The 14,547-nt window shown below is 40.7% G+C and overlaps 1 protein-coding gene across 2 annotated transcripts in view; it reads left to right on the forward strand.

Moving 5' to 3' along the window:
• The first annotated feature begins 399 nt into the window (after positions 1–399).
• Positions 400–14,547, forward strand: part of CCNYL1 (cyclin Y like 1) — a 36,936-nt gene continuing 22,788 nt past the window's right edge. The window contains exons 1-3 of one of the 2 annotated variants that reach the window (XM_027565765.1): positions 400–979; positions 12,185–12,259; positions 14,076–14,110. In XM_027565765.1, the coding sequence (XP_027421566.1) occupies positions 754–979; positions 12,185–12,259; positions 14,076–14,110 (336 nt within the window). In that variant the 5' untranslated portion in view covers positions 400–753. The remainder of the gene's footprint in view (positions 980–12,184; positions 12,260–14,075; positions 14,111–14,547) is intronic. The other variant, XM_027565756.1, reaches the window with a different exon arrangement.

Below are 14,547 nucleotides of genomic sequence, written 5' to 3' on the forward strand. Positions count from 1 at the left end.
GTTTGTTGAGCAATGCATCAAATGAGTCATCTGTCAGATCCGATGAAACCGAGTTGCTAACAGAACTGACTCTTTACTAACAAGCCTTCTATAGAGCCCACTGACTCAGAACAGCTTCGATTCACAAACTCCCTCAATGCTTCCCGAAGGACCCGAAAGCTCCGAGTGCCGCAAGATGAATGGAAACAGGAGTCCAGGGCGCGCCACTCGAGGGGCGGAGCAGCCGCGGGGTGGGGGCGGGGCATTGTGAGTCACGTGCCTGCTCTCGGAGGCGGGCTCTGGGTGGAAACTCTGTGTGTGATTGGTCCGTCGTAACCAGGTGACCGAAGGACGCGTTCCGGTTGGCAAGGGCCGGCCAGGCCAGCGCCTTTCAGTCGGGAGGCGGCGGCGGAAGGAGGAGGAGCTCTGACCGCGCTCTCTCCCGGCAGTGGCTGCGCGTCTCAGCGCTTGTCGGGTCCCCACCCCTTTTAAATAAGCCGGGCTGGTCGCCGCCTTCACAGACTAGTTGACTCCGGGGAGGCGGCGGCGGCGAGACAGCGGGGGTGCGGCCGGGGCCGGAGCCCTGCCCCGGGCCCGGCGGCGGGGCGGACAGGCGAGAGGCAGGCGAGGCCGCGTCTACATGCGCGGCGCAGCCCCGGCATAGCCCGGGGCTGCCCGTGCCCGCCGCGCCATTGTTGGGGGAGGGGGCGGCTTCTGAGCTCGGCGGAGTCGGGGCCGAGCGGAGGCGACGGCAGCGAGGAGCGGAGGCGCCCCATGGGGAACACGCTGACCTGTTGCGTGTCCCCCAGTGCCAGCCCCAAGTTGGGCCGGCGCGCGGGGCCGGCGGAGCCAGACTATGAGTCTGAGGTCTACGAGGCGGCGGCCGGAGACGCGGTGGCAGTAGCACCGGCGCCGGCTACCGTGGAACCCACCGAGTTGGATTTCGGAGCGGGTGAAGGCCACCACCTGCAGCACATCAGCGACCGGGAGATGCCCGAAGGTAAGAAAGCGGCCGGCGCGCCTCGCCCCTCGCGGGGCCGGCGCCGTCTGCTCTCGAGCTTACCTCTGGCCTCCGCCGACCCCCGGGTCCCGCGGGAGGGAGCCGCCGCCTAGGGCTCCTTCCTGCCTGGAGTTGGCTCTCTCGGGGCTGGGCACCGGGGACGGAGGCTGGCCCTGCCTGGCGTCCCCACCCCTTATTCTTTCCCTGTCGCGTCCGGCCAGTCTCTCTCCCTCTTCTCTACCCGAACGCCCAATTCTTCCCCTATTCCCATTTCGCAACCCGACCCGAGACCCTCAAGTCTGAGGCCCCTCCTGTTCGTGATTCTATTTAACATCTCGTGGGACTTTGTGAAGACTTTCTGATGTATTCTCTGTCTTCTCAATGAAAACTTAAATACTCCCAACTTCGGCGATATCCATCCCATCTCCCTATCCTTACGTATCCAGATGGTACCTAAGTGAAGGAACGAGGTAAGGATCTAGATACACTTCCACTCGTTAGGATAGTTGATACTCGGGACAATTAAGACAGATTTTAGGATTTGTTATTTAATATCAAAACTGAGATCGACAGAGTTAGTGTGGCGTTAAGTAGAATTCTGTCTAGAGTTGTCCTGATTGAAGCGACCTTATTCTAACTATAATCTGAACACGATAGCAAAGAAAAAGGTGAGAGTGGGGCTTAAAATAACTGAACGGAGTGAAACGTTACTGCAACGGCTGCAGGGAATAGATTTTTTTTTTTTACCCAGAGACGACCCCACGGAGCTCTGATTAAGAGTCCCACTTTGACACAAAAATGTCTTCAGCTTTAACCAACTTCACTTGCATGTTGCCTCTTCTAAGGGAGGGATGGGGGTGGTTCCTGAGACTGTTGGTCAAAAGTTTCAAAGGAGAAAAAAGAAATTCAGACTTTTATTTGTAATACAAAGATTTGGCAGTTAAGATGGCAGATCCTGCAGAAAAGTTGTCTCCATGACTACCTCTCCTTCCAACCCCCTCCTGCCAGTGGAATCCTATTCAACTTTCAGAATGTTCAGGTAAAATTCTGAAGACCAAATGGCTGGGGGTGGGGGTGGGTTGTCATGGAGAAGAGAAAAGAGAGGAGAGGAAATGTTTGAATTTTTTCCTCTAGAATTTTGAAACTGGACGGCTCTAGGTTTTTTGTTTTTTTGTTTTTGTTTTTAAAGATTCTGGATAACACTGGCTCATTAATAAAGACTGTTCTTTAAAGTAGAAAACATTGTGTGATGAAGATGTTAAAGCCCCATTGGCCCAATTGTTGCGTTTAAATGCCAGAGAGTATTTCTTTATTTCATAGAGAAAATGTCTTGTAGCTTTTCTATTTAAATTTTATTTGCGTTTACTTAATTTCTTTCAAAGTTAGAATAGGTAAGCCTGTGAACTCACCCATATGATGGACATGGCTTTGTAAGTGGAAAGTACTCCCTTTTCAGATACTGTCAGATACTAGTCAGATACTGTGAAAGAATAAATTATGTAAATTAATTGTAGCTTTAAAAACAAAACTTGTGCATAGTTGTGAAAATGGTTCAGTTTGTTGCTATAAGGTAAGCCTCTAAGGGATTTTAAAAAACAATATGTAGGCTAGTGTAGTTGGACTTTTGTATAATTCTTTTAAGATTTACAATGTATTTTCGGGTGTATTTCACTTGACCCTTCCATCTATAAATAAGACCTGTGAATATTCTCCATGTGTTGCCAATGAAGAAACCAAGACTTAGAGATCTGAAATAACTGTGTAACATAGCTGCTGAACAGAAGAGACAGACTTGAGAGTGGTAGATACACCAAATTCAGTTGTTGGGTGCTTAAAAAAAACTATTTGGAATGCACTTTTTATTTTATAATTTATCTGTAAGATAGGCCTATCTCAACTTCAGTTTTGATTATTTCCATTTGAGTTTATTGTTCACAACTCAGAAGCAACATTTACCTCTCCATTCTATGTCTGTACATTTATTACAATGGATAGGAATAAAAGAAGTCGTGAAATAGCCTAAATTTACCAGTCAGGTAAACATGTTGGTATATTCGAAAGAGTTTGTTCTGCTGACCTCGAATTGAAGCCGAGAATGCCCTGGACAGAGGGACATTAGGAGAAGCTGGTAAGCAGGCAGGTAAGGTACAAAGCATTTAGTGAGGAGGAGTGCTAAGTCGGGAACTAGAAAAAGAGAGTTCATGAGTACAGAATTTACCTTTTTATGTTTGACATGATTGTTAAAATTTTACTTAAATTTGTCTCTCTTTTTTTTGGCATTCAATAAAGTGATAAGAGAAACCTCAGTTTCAGCATTTGCCTATTATTAAGTTTCCATAGAAACAAGGTCAGAACACCGAATGTAAAGTGCAAGCACATTGGAAGTTTGCTCTTAATGTTTTTATTTCAGACAATTTTATATCAGTTTCCCTGGAAACTGAGAAATACATTGATATAAAACATTTTGGCTTTTCTGCAGTGAAGAATTATTTGGTTACTTAGACAAAATCAAACATAAATGATGCTGTGTCTTGTTCTTCAGAAACCTTTGAGAAGAACATGATTTCTTCAAGCTGTTTCAGTTAACTCCTAAAGAACCTAGTATAAATATCAGACTTAAAAGAATTTTGTTGCTACCTTGCCTTTAACAGTGTTATCTAATGTAACTGTGATATTAGTGTCAATAATAGAAAATAAGATGCTATGGTCCTATTATCTGATTTTATTATTATGCATCTGCTTTTCAAACAGCCTTTATATTGTGCCCTTAGGAACTTTGCTCATTTTCTGGTACAAGGTGTGCTCTCAAATGATTCCTTCCTTCCATCCTCCAAAGAGTGGATAGGGAAGGAATTGACGATGTAATGGGGAAAAAACCTCAGAGCAACAGGTCTTCCCTCTTTTCAGTAGCTATTATAAACACTTTTTTTTTTTTTTTTTTACTTTTTTGATAACAATAAACATTTGAGGTAAAAGATTTACAAAATACTGAAAAGTAGTTCACTCATACTCAGAATATCAAGAATTTTTATTAATACTTTGGTGTTGATTCTTCCTGAACCTTTTGTATACATATAAATAGAACGTTGTGTTGTATGAAATTGTTCTTTGTGTGCCACTTTGTAACTTTCTCTTGTAAAGTGAAGAAGGGAAGCTCCTGGAATCATGCTGACACCTGAAGCACGCTCCAGGATGTATTTCCATGCAGCTGCATGTAGCTGTACAGTCTGCTTTTTATCGCCTGTTTAATGGTTGGAGCATCATTCATTTACCCACCCTTTATGGTTGTCTTTTATAATCCCATTATATTGCTTTATTCTGGGCATCGACATAAAAAGTGATGTGATGTACTTCCCTGTAGAATTCTGGTAGTACACTTTGTCTTATGACTTAATTAAATTCATAGGGTGAGTCATTTTGTAGTTAAGGTATTTTAACATTAAATGTTCTTTCCCCAAATTAAAGTTACCGTTGATTTTTCAGTGAAGAGTAGATTTCCTCTCTTAGGTTTTTGTGGTTCTTGGAAACCTGTCGGTGTCTTTGATTCTGAGTAACTAAACTACCACTCTCAGAGATCTGAAATTAATGCTGGTCTTAGGTGACAGACACATCAAAGGACAGCATTAGAAGGAATCCTAGATGATGAAGGAAAATTAAGGAGAAGCATAAATGATCTGGGGTACACTGAAATGGATGATTATTGGGCACCATTTAGGAGCAGGACAGACAGAGGTTATACAGACAAAACCCAAACCCTAACTCTGGTCTTTACTTCCTAGAGGTGCCGGGGGGGCTGATGACACAGGAATAATGTTAAGTAGCGAGACACTTGAGAAGAAAGAAAATGATGATCACAGACTGGGGAGGAGTTTTACTGAGGGTGGTTTCCTTAAGTGACCAGTGAGCATCCTAGGAGTGAGGGGGAGCCATGTGAGGTCCTTAGAAGGGAATATGCTTGGGGTAGGCAGAGGACAGAAAGGGTGGCTGCAGCTGAGTGAAAGAATGCCAGGAGGAATATCAGGGGATTAAGGCCTTGACAAGAAAAAATACAGATTTTAGTCTAATTGTAATGGGAAACCATTGAAAGGTTATATGCAAGGGAATAATAATTCTTAAAGAAGGGGAGGAGGGCAGGAGAGCAGACCAGCTACTCTAATGTGGGCAGGGGTAGAATGAAGCAGGGAGACCAGCTAGGAGGCTGGTGTAGTTGCTCAGCTGAGAGCCAACAGTGGTATGAACAAAAAAGCAGTATTAATAAGGGCCTGAAATAGGCCGACTTGAAGAAACTGAGTGAATCTAAAAGTAGGCTAACCACAATATGAATGGGACAAGTCACAGAAAAAGAAATGCAGATGGCTTTTAAACATATCCTCACACATAAGAGAAATGAAAATACAACTACTGTAGCTTCTGTTGGGAGAAAATTCAGAAACTTGGCACTGCATTCTTTGGTGACACTGAAGAAAGCTACATTCGTATATTGCTGGTAGAAATGGGAAATCGATCAACCCCTTGAAGGGGAAGTTGGCACAGTCTCACTTAATCCAGAGATCGTACTAAAGGAATTTATTCTGAAGGTATAGGCCGCATATGTTGCATTATCTTCAGTAGCAAAATACTGGAAATAATTCAGATGTCCAGTAAGGGACTGGTAAACTAGCACATCCAGACAGTGAAGAATTAGGGACTGTGAAAGAGCTCTCTCCACTGTTAATGACTTCATCTCCAGGGGATGTTAACCTGAAAAAAAATGGGGAGAGAATATACACTAATCTCCATGACAGAAGCAGGAAAAATGGTATGTATTTGCTTATTAAAGAAGAAAAAGGAAGAACACTAGGAGAAATGCCTGCCCTTCTACACTCTTATCCTCTTTCCTTTAGTGGGTAGCCTGACTCAATGACATGAGTTTGCACAAACTCAGAATCGTGTAGGACTGGGAAGCCTGGCGTGGTGCAATCCATGAAGTTGCAAAGAGTCGGACACAACTTAGTGACTGAACAGCAACAGAGCATTGTTTGTTTAAGATATTATTTGGCTGAGGGTGATGAGTGGAGATAAATTTTCCTGTGAAATGCTAAATGTTCACTTTTGGCTTTTAGTTAATTTGTGAAAGCTTTCATGTGTCATTTATTATGCTTTATATAGTATATCCCCTTCATGGATCGCAGCCTTGTCATGGCGAAGGGGCTTATGTAACTCAGTGAAGCTATGGTGTATACATTACTCTTGAATTTCATTGGATTCTCATCATGTTCTGAGTTAGGCAGTGTAGGGGTTGTTCTCTGAGGTACAGAGTTGTCCAAGGTTTTATTCATTTTTAAAACCTTGATAGATGAGGACTGTAAATTCCAAATACATGATGTACAGGAACAGAATTTATTGATGTCATTTTGTGCTCTGCTTTGCAATACTACCTTTTTTCTCACCCCTTTTTAAAAAATTGTTTATTTTTAGGGTATTAAAGTAATAAAACTTTAAGAGTTAAAACAGTAACATTGCATAATGTGAAATGAAATCACCGTAGCTTGCAACCCAGAAAGGTTCTTAAAAGTCCAAGAAGCCTAAGTACTCTTTAGAAATACATAAAGCCAGGTATATTTACCTGTATATCATCTCTTAGTCATGATTATTACAACATTGATTGAGGATTAAGGTAAGGCAGAACTGAGAACCCAGTTAGAGGCAAGTTCAGAAGCAGTTTGGAAGCCAGGATGGTCAGAAGCTAGGGAAGTAGTAGCAGTAGAGGGGCTTGCAGGAGCATGCTGTGTGCCCTCTGGTGAGACAGCCCAGTTCAGCATCGGCGGGCAAGAACCACTTGGCTAGGGTGCAAAGTGTGGACTCAGATGAAACACCAGATGATCGTAAGACGTGAGATGTATTATTAGCCATAAAACTAATATATTATACTACTGTGGCTGGATGGCATCACTGACATGATGGACGTGAGTCTGAGAGTTGGTGATGGACAGGGAGGCCTGCGTGCTGCGATTCATGGGGTTGCAAAGAGTCGGACACAACTGAGCGACTGAACTGAACTGAGGGGTGATAGGGCAGTTCAGTAAATGGAGTAAACCTTTAAGTAAACTGGAGCCCAGAAGTTGGCCCAGAAAATGCTGACAATCCTGTTTAATTGCAATATATTAAGTGAAGATAGCATATTAAAAAGCATGAGATAAAAAGCAACCTAGATAGCATATTAAAAAGCAGAGACATTACTTTGCCAACAAAGGTCTGTCTAGTCAAGGCTATGGTTTTTCCAGTGGTCACGTATGGATGTGAGAGTTGGACTGTGAAGAAAGCTGAGCGCCAAAGAATTGATGCTTTTGAACTGTGGTGTTGGAGAAGATTCTTGAGAGTCCCTTGGACCGCAAGGAGATCCAACCAGTCCATTCTAAAGGAGATCAGTCCTGGTTGTTCTTTGGAAGGACTGATGCTGAAGCTGAAACTCCAATACTTTGATCACCTCATGCGAAAAGTTGACTCATTGGAAAAGACTGATGCTGGGAGGGATTGGGGGCAGGAGGAGAAGGGGACGACAAAGGATGAGATGGCTGGATGGCATCACCGACTCAATGGACATGAGTTTGGGTAAACTCCAGGAGTTGGTGATGGACAGGGAGGCCTGGCGTGCTGCAGTCCATGGGGTTGCAAGAAGTCGGACACGACTGAGCAACTGAACTGAAGTGAAGAAGAACTAAAGAGCCTCTTGATGAAAATGAAAGAGGAGGGTGAAAAAGTTGGCTTAAAGCTCAACATTCAGAAAACTAAAATCATGGCATCCAGGCCCATCACTTTGTGGCAAATAGATGGGGAAACAATGGCTAACTTTATTTTTCTGGGCTCCAAAATCACTGCGGATGGTGATGGCAGCCATGAAATTAAAAGACGGTTGCTCCTTGGAAGCAAAGTTATGAGCAACCTAGACAGTGTATTAAAAAGCAGAGACATTACTTTGCCAACAAAGGTCCGTCTAGTCAAGGCTATGTTTTTTCCAGTGGTCATGTATGGGTGTTAGAGTTAGACTATAAAGAAAGCTGAGCACTGAAGAATTGATGGTTTTGAACTGTGGTGTTGGAGAAGATTCTTGCGAGTCCCTTGGACTGCAAGGAGATCCAGCCAGTCCATCCTAAAGGAGATCAGTCCTGGGTGTTCATTGGAGGGACTGATGTTGAAGCTGAAACTCCAATACTTTGGCCACCTGATGCAGAGAGCTGACTCATTTGAAAAGACCCTGATGCTGGGAAAGATTGAGGGAAGGAGCAGAAGGGAACGACAGAGGATAAGATGGTTGGATAGCATCTCTGACACAATGGACATGGGTTTGGGTGGACTCCGGGAGTTGGTGATGGACAGGGAGGCCTGGCTTGCTGCGGTTCATGGAGTCGCAAAGAGTCGAACTCGACTGAGTGACTGAACTGAACTGAAGTCAATATGTTGGCATTAGTCTCCTGTCAGATGATTTCTTGGTCACTACTTTCTCTGATATTTTGACAGGGAAAAATCATTTATTGACAGTTTGACAGCATAATTTTAACACTTAGGCTTTGGTAATGCATTTTGAATGTTCTAAGTTGCCTTTATTTTCACATTTTTAACATCTGCAATTAAGATGGATCTCACGATTGATAGAATGTTAGGTTGGAGGAAAAGCAGCGTTCAGTGATCTGGTATACAGGTTTCCTCCTGGGAGTGTTTATATTAAGACCTGAGCTTAATTTTTTCTAGTCATCCTTTTTCTTCATAAGTCTATCATGCTGTCAAATGAGTTGCAATTTAAATTGATAATATAAAAGTGATGGCTCTTAAAATATAACTTTAATGATAACCCCTAATCAAGAGCTCAAGAATATTTCTCCTGGGTTAAAACATTCTTAAAGATTGCTAAAGAAGTAATTTTAGAAAGAATTCGCATATAAAATGCACAGTAATTTCTCAGAATACCTCTAACATTATTGTGTGTGCTGGTTGCGGGAGAGGGGATGAGGGGAAGGGTGGGTGGTAATGCTTTGCTTCCTAGTTGACAGTCTTACCTTTGTGACAGTGAAGAGTATGGTACATGTTTTTCATCGTCTCCTTAGACTCTTGGCAAAACAGTTAATGGAGTGTGCAGAAATATTGTGTGTATGTATGAGTTTATTGTCTAATGGCTTACCTGTCAAGTCTAAAATAGTGATGTAGTTTTCACTGGCAAAAAGTGCAAGTTGTATAGAAAATTGTTCTATAGGCTGTAAACAGAAGATTAGTATTTTCTGAAAACCTCATGCAGATTGACAGCAGTAGGGCCCTAGTATGTTTAGTACCTATAAATGATAGGCAGCTCACCACAGTGGAAATGACACTGATAATTATGGGAAAGTGGTCAAAACTATGTAATCAAAAGAAATACAGATTAGATCTACAGTGTTATTCCTTATTTCTGTTAGTAGGACTTTTTCCTCCACAACTCTGCAGAGCAGGGGGAGGAACTAAAACTGCCATGATTGGTAGCATTATACATTAATGTGGCCCCACCTTCTTCAGGAAGCAGTTTAGCACTGTACCTTGAGCCAGGAAAATGATCTAACCTTTTGGCTTAGACATCCCACTTTTGAAGATCTTTGCTAAGGAGATAAAACCATTATTTATTTAAAAAGCTGTATAACAATAGATGAAAAGTTTCCTCATCAAAGAATAGAATGTTTTAAGTACCTAAACCCCAGCAATAGGGAATTGGCTAAGTACAGTATAGGAATAACGCTTGATGGGCTGTTGTGTATTCATTAAACAGTAAATATGCAACAGTCAGATGTAGAAGGGTTGTTAATAACAAGAAGACATAAATTCTACACTAATTAGAGCTTTTTCTAATGTGTAAGGAAAACAACTAAAAGTAAGGGTTGTGAATCTGTGGGTTAATTTTTAAATAGTGTCATTTTGGCGCATGCAAATTTTTGTTCATGACATTTGTTAAAGCAATGAGCAAATGACTTTTACCTTTCCCCACCTTCAATGTGATCATCAGTTCTGCTGGTTAACCAGGTCTCTTTCTGTTGCAAGTTTGAGAAAATGTCTCAGAATAGCTTAAATTAAAAATACATATATATTGACTTTTATATAACTGGAGTTGATAGAGTAAATTAAGCAGTACTTGACCCAGGAGTTCAGTGACCTCACAGCCTGTCTCAGTTCTGTTCTCCTCTGTTGATCTCTCCCGAAAAGCTTTTCCCCTCTTGATGGCAAGAGGAGTGTCCAAGCAGCTCCAGATTAGCTAAGGAGCCTAGGGTACCCCTCTGCCTTTTTCTGCTTCTTGGAAAGTCCCAGGAAAGCTGCAGTCTATTAGCCAGTTCTGGGTCATGTGCCCACCCTTGAAACCTCTAGAGTAGGGTAGGGGGAGTGCCAGCTCTTTTCTGATCACTTGGGCAAGTTTACCTTTTTCCTGCATGTCATTTCTTTTATCCCAGCCTTCTTGCTTTCTCTATATAGATCTGTAGTAGCACATCATAGCATACCACTAGCACACCCTGGTTTGGCAGGGTGTGTGTGCGTGTGCAGGGTGTGTGTATGTACAGGGTGTGTGTGTGTATGTTAAAGCTTGCTTCTCTTTGATCCTGACACTTACTTTTCCTGGACTTCCATTGACTCTTGTTAAATTTTACCATGCCATAAACCCTGATGAAAAATATGGCTACTTTGCAAGCATTTCTGCTTATTTTTTAGATTCCAGTGTAGCCTGTTTACTTTCTGGTACAGATAAGTAGTCATGAATCCTTTCAGAAGCCTTAGGTCGAAAGTCTCTGCCTGTCAACTTTGTGTACAACTGAAATAATTTATTTTCTCGGTGTCGAATTTTTCAAATATGTAGGGGGTAAAAAACTTTAAAATAATTTTATGGGTCTTTTACATAAAACTGTTGAATAGAATATTTTCTCCAAAAATAGCTTAATAAACTCCAAATGCAGTGAAGGAATTTTCATGAAGAACAAAGCAGTTGGTTTACATATGTAAATTTATAATGCTGGCAGTAACATTAAAATTCCCATTAAACCAGGAAATCCCAAATTACTGTTCATGCAAAATTCTTTCTTTGAGGAAGAAAAGGGTTCTAGGTAGATAACATTTGTGAAATGCTGGGTTAGACGGAATTCACTACTGGACTGGTTGGTTTTTAATATATCAATGTATATAGCTTTTTGATTCTCAGGGATAACATGTAAATCACTTTGACCACCAAACACCCCTTTAAAAATAGGCCAATTATTATGTGGTTTGGGAAATATTGCCTTAACTATTACTCTTTAAAAATCTTGGTCTAGTTTCTTAAAAGATTGTTTAATTGGTTTGAGGTGGACTTCACTGAGTAAGTGCCCATAGGGCTTTTATGTTTGTTTTAAACAACAACCTTACTGTCCAATGTGGCAGCTTGTGCTTGCTTGATATTTCTGCCTAAATAGAAGACTCTCCCACCTTGGTGCAAAGTGAACTGCCAGCAGACCCACCTTTTTTACGTAGGTATGGGCAAAATTTTTTTCAAGCAGCCCTTTGATGTGCTCCAGGAAGTACTCTTATTGAAGCCTTCTATTAATCATGCACCATGAAAGGAAAAAGTGAGAGTTTAGCTTTGGAAATAGAGGGCAGAGTTAAAAATCACCATCTTGGAAGTGTTCCTATGGATCAGAACATTGAACTCTTATGTATTCCTCTTAAATCTGCCATGATGAATAGCCCCTAGATAAACGGCAGCCAACTGTTGAGTGGAGTTAGAATTAGCTATTGGATTGTCTGAAGAACACTTGCCAAAAGCAGCTCATTTGTTTATAGCATATTTGATAGATTGAGCTGGTATCTGACAGTAATTGACTACAGCATAACTTGCTTCTTGAGACTTCCTGAAATTTGCTAGTAATATCAGCTTAAAGAGAGGTGACTGAATTTTTAATCAATAAATAGGAGGGGAGGCATAGATTAGGTGCAAGTTTAAAAAAAAAAAAAAAGCCTAAGACATAGCCCTGGTTTTATTCCACATGTTTGGAGAATTTCTACAGTTTTTCTGTTTACCAATAGAATTTTTATGTTGTTGCCTTTACTACAGTTTCCTTCTTGTCATTACTAAAAGCTCTTCTTAAGGCTATTAAACGTGATTAAAATCAATGTGTAGCTGTTTTAAAAGTCATGTCTTTTTCTACTCAACTAATTGTCACACCTTTCTCTCTTCTTCCTGTGCAGACTTAGCTTTGGAATCAAACCCTTCTGACCACCCAAGGGCAAGCACAATTTTTCTGAGCAAATCTCAAACGGACGGTAAGACAGTGTTTTTCCCCCCCTGAGAAAAAGATTGAAAACTGTTTTTGTTTTGTGTATTTTAGGAAGATACAGAAAAACACTTGGAATAGTTTAAATATTTTATTTTTTAATATGTGATAATATTTTAATATTTGATATTTTAATATGTGATGATACATTTTTACTTTAGGTGTCACTATTTTAATGAGAAACACTTAGACCATCTGTTTATACACTCTGCTACTTCTTTATCAACACAGTCAGCTTGCCACATGATTTAGTTGTGGTCTGTTTTTCCATGCTACTTTGTCCTTTTCCTCTTGCTCCAAGAGCACATGAGTTAAAGATGAATGATAGGGTTTAGGTCACAGTTAGGTTTTCATTTGATAAAAAAAAAATCAGTTGTTATGTATGGGAATTGAGTCTTGTGATTTTGGCACCATTTTGCACAGTGCTCAACCAGATGAACCTTTCTCACATCCAGATTCATGTAAATTTTTAAGTTCTTTTAAAAGTTCTTATAAGAACTTTTAGCTCTTCAAAGTTCTCTCATCCTAATGTGGTGCTGGGCCAGGGTAATCAGAGCAGCATGCCTGCCATATGGGGTTTTCCAGAAAGTTATCCTCAGTAAGGGAAACCTTGTGTAAATTTCTGGTGTCCTGCTTGTTTTAAGATGAGAATCAGAACTGGAAGTTTTTGCACTCCTGCTTGTTGTCTTGCCTGCTTGTCTTCCTTAATATATGTTAAATCCTAGTTTATTTGCTAAAAAGCCACACATGATCAAGTTTTTCGGTTGTTTATGAGAGCAGGAATACAAGTGAACGTTCTACAATATTTGAAGTAATGCAGCACAATAAAAAATAGAGGGTTCTTTTTCTTTTATTTTCATTAGATTACCGGTTTTTATCAAAGGGTCTGTCTCAGAAACGGCCAGCCAGAAGAGGGCCAGGCGTGGGGGTGGGGCACAGAGCGCTCACGCCCTCTCGGAGTGCACCATGTGTTCTCCAGCCTGAGGGCGCCTGCATTTTCTTAAAGTGTGTGTTCTTTGTCTTGAGGCAGTTATTTCTAGTTAGGATTACTGTATTTCTCAGTCTTTTCCAGACTCATGAGCTGCTCACACTGTAGAGAGACAGTGGAGAGAGTAAAAGAAACACAACCTCATGCCCCTGTCTCTCTTCAGTCTAAAGGAATTCATGCTTGTGATGCCATGGGAACGAGTGTGGCCTGAGACTCTCTTTGAGCTTATATTCTTCTGGTCTTTGTTGGAGCAAAACAGTTCTATGTTCTGTCAATGCATGTTAGTGAGGTCAGCACACATGTTAAAGTTTATAGAGCTTTCCAGTGTGTAAAGGCCCTGTATTTTTTAACTTGGGTGTTTGAGTAGGTGACCAATAAGTGGTTCAGGATGCTTCCAGAGACATGGTTGCTTGACCAGAAACTGGTTCTTAGAGTTGTCATCTGTTAATCCTGGTGACTAATGTACATGTAGAACTAGAAAATACTACATACTGTGCAGCTGGTAAATTTTTTTATTAGCTAAATATCTCACCTGGCCTAATTTGCTTTGTCCTTTTCTTTTGTAAATGGAGAGTCTTTGATTTGTACCTAATACAGAGTATCTGTTAGGTCAAATAGTAAAACTAAGTTTTTAGATATTATTTATAGGATTCATTTTGCTGGGTGATTTAAGTTATATGTTTTGTTGGAAATTATTTTTAAAAATAGAATGAAATTTTAACTCATTGTGTATATTGGTAATCCATCAGATAACTAGTGACTTATTTTTCTATGGTATTTGTATCGGAATTCATCAGTTAATTTTTTTTATTCTTAGTGCGAGAAAAGAGGAAGAGCAACCATTTAAACCATGTAAGTAAATAGTTGAAAAGTTAAGAAATCAATAGTTCAATTAAAAGCATGTCTGCCATGATTTCCTAAAAAGTATGATGGATCCAATACTGTTAGCATTGACCTCTTATTTATAAATTTTCTGAATGTCTAGTTCCTAATTATCAAGTATAATTCAGAAAGGTTTTTGACTTAGTAGTTCCCTTTTTTTTTTTAAGGGTCCTGACATTTAAGTTAAATTTCAATAATATGGTTATAATATAAAGATCGAGCTTCAGCTCTTTTGCCTTAAATTTTTGATCTTAGTTTTTAACCAAAGTAATAAAAGTGTAATAGGTAATTTAATTTTTAGCACTGTCCATTGACTTCTTGGCACAGCAGGTGAAATCTTAACTTCCTTGTCCACCATGATTTTATCTCCCTCCTTCTGTTCCCTTTGCGTGCATCAGTTTTTATTA

This window comes from Bos indicus x Bos taurus, chromosome 2 (assembly GCF_003369695.1).
Source record: "Bos indicus x Bos taurus breed Angus x Brahman F1 hybrid chromosome 2, Bos_hybrid_MaternalHap_v2.0, whole genome shotgun sequence".
In the NCBI taxonomy this organism is placed as follows: domain Eukaryota; kingdom Metazoa; phylum Chordata; class Mammalia; order Artiodactyla; family Bovidae; genus Bos; species Bos indicus x Bos taurus.